The 1,827-nt window shown below is 41.9% G+C and overlaps 1 protein-coding gene across 1 annotated transcript; it reads left to right on the top strand.

Moving 5' to 3' along the window:
- The first annotated feature begins 210 nt into the window (after positions 1 to 210).
- LOC141161455 (taste receptor type 2 member 40-like) lies at positions 211 to 1,386 on the top strand. The gene has a single exon (XM_073646265.1). The coding sequence runs from the start codon at positions 211 to 213 to the stop codon at positions 1,384 to 1,386; it is 1,176 nt and encodes a 391-aa protein (XP_073502366.1).
- Positions 1,387 to 1,827: the final 441 nt, after the last annotated feature.

Genomic DNA, 1,827 nt, shown 5'->3' with positions numbered 1-1,827 from the left:
CCAATGCGCAAGGACGACAACTGGACTTGTGAATAGAGCCGCTGTGTCACTATGAGGCAGGATTAATACCTGTCACAGGTCACCGTGGCTGCTAGTTATTGATCCTTAGCTCTGAGCTTTCTCATTTTTATGGCAGAGTAACCCACCATCATCATCAGCTCTGATGGCTTCTGATCTTAGTTATCACCAACGATTGGTTCTTTGGAAACTATGAGATTTCATGTTAGATTAATGAACCTCCTCATCTTCCACCAAGAAAACCAAATGAGTACAGAAACCAAACCCGTCCCAGATTTGCATTGGTTCCATTACCCATTATTCTCACAGATGGTTCAGTTGACACATTGTGAGGTCGCCAGCAGAGAGACAACTGCCTTCTTCTCATTTTCCCCAGGTATCATGTTGTCTGCTCAGGATATGTCCCGAGTGGCCATTGGTTTGGCCACAGGATTCACAGGGATCTGCCTGAACTCGATGATCGTAGCAGTTAATCTTAGTGACTGGCATGGGGGCATCATCCTGAGTTCTTGTGACTTAGTTTTGAGTTTGATTGGGTTAATTAATGTCCTTTTCCAGACAGATTTAGTCTTGGAAATGATCTTCAGGGCATTTCGAACTTACATAAAATTGGCAATAGGTATTCACTTAAGGATCCTCCAGATCCTGGTGTTTTTGGCTTCCTGCAACTACTGGTTCACAGTATTGCTCTGCACTTACTATTGCTTAAGAATTATCAACTTCAGCAGTGGCCTCCTGTTCCTCCTGAAGATGAGAATATCCACATATCTGCCCAAACTGCTGGTGATGTTGGCTGGTCAGTCGTTCTGCATTGCAGTGCCGGCGGCCTGGACTATGTACCTGGTACCTCCTCACGAGCTTGTGGTGAACACTTCTTCTTCTCAGGAGGTTATCACCATAACATTTACCTACAAAGTAATTCTTATGTGTGGGACAATCACACCTTTAATATTAACCCTCATCCCTACAGTATTGACTCTGAACTCTCTCTGGAGACACATCATGATGATGAAGAAGAACATGCTAGGGTCAAGTACTGCCCGAACACATGCCCACGTCACAGCTGCCAGGACCATGGTGCTTCTCCTCACTCTCCTTATGTCGTTCTACATCTCTTCCATCTCCATTATACTACACTCATTTAATGTAGAGGATGTCTCACAGCACTTCAGCTGGTTTGTCATATTCTCCTTCTCCACCTTACAGGCCATCATAATAATACATGGAAACTCCAAACTGAGAACATCTGCAAATCATATCATCAATCAACCTAGAAACTGGTATCTGACACTTCATGGAAACCACCCTGGATCGGAAGTTAAAGAATCTACTAGCAAATGTCTAGGTTTAAATCAGAAGTATCCTTGAAGACTAAGGATATTTGATGCTTAAAGAGAATGTCCACCTTTAAGGCCATTTTTTTACTTTAATGCATGTTTTTTTGGCTGATAATCAATGTTGCAATTGGGTCTCGTTACAAATTTTGCAGTTTGGCTTTTACAGGGTCTTTATTTTCCTGCACATTCATTTTAATGCATGTTTTTTTGGCTGATAATCAATGTTGCAATTGGGTCTCTTTACAAATTTTGAAGTTTGGCTTTTACAGGGTCTTTATTTTCCTGCACATTCAACTTTGATGCGGTGTGTGGTCATAAATCAGACAAAAGGAGCTGAGAAAAAGACAGATAAGAGACTTACAAACTCTCCGTCAGACAGGTTCTCAGGTAACTTAACCGTGGCTATAGACGGCAAACACTGCAAAGCGTTTGGTGAAACCCAATTGTAAATCATAACTTTTAGCTCCAATTA

Source organism: Phyllobates terribilis, unplaced genomic scaffold, assembly GCF_046119375.1.
Source record: "Phyllobates terribilis strain yellow unplaced genomic scaffold, ASM4611937v1 Scaffold_9__5_contigs__length_417890890, whole genome shotgun sequence".
Classification (NCBI taxonomy): Eukaryota; Metazoa; Chordata; class Amphibia; order Anura; family Dendrobatidae; genus Phyllobates; species Phyllobates terribilis.
Note: the sequence above shows the minus strand (reverse complement) of the source record. Positions and strands in the feature narration are given on the sequence as shown.

Bases quoted from the DNA above. Each gene is read 5' to 3' on its own strand.
- LOC141161455 (XM_073646265.1), top strand. From the start codon at position 211: ATGAGATTTCATGTTAGATTAATGAACCTCCTCATCTTCCACCAAGAA.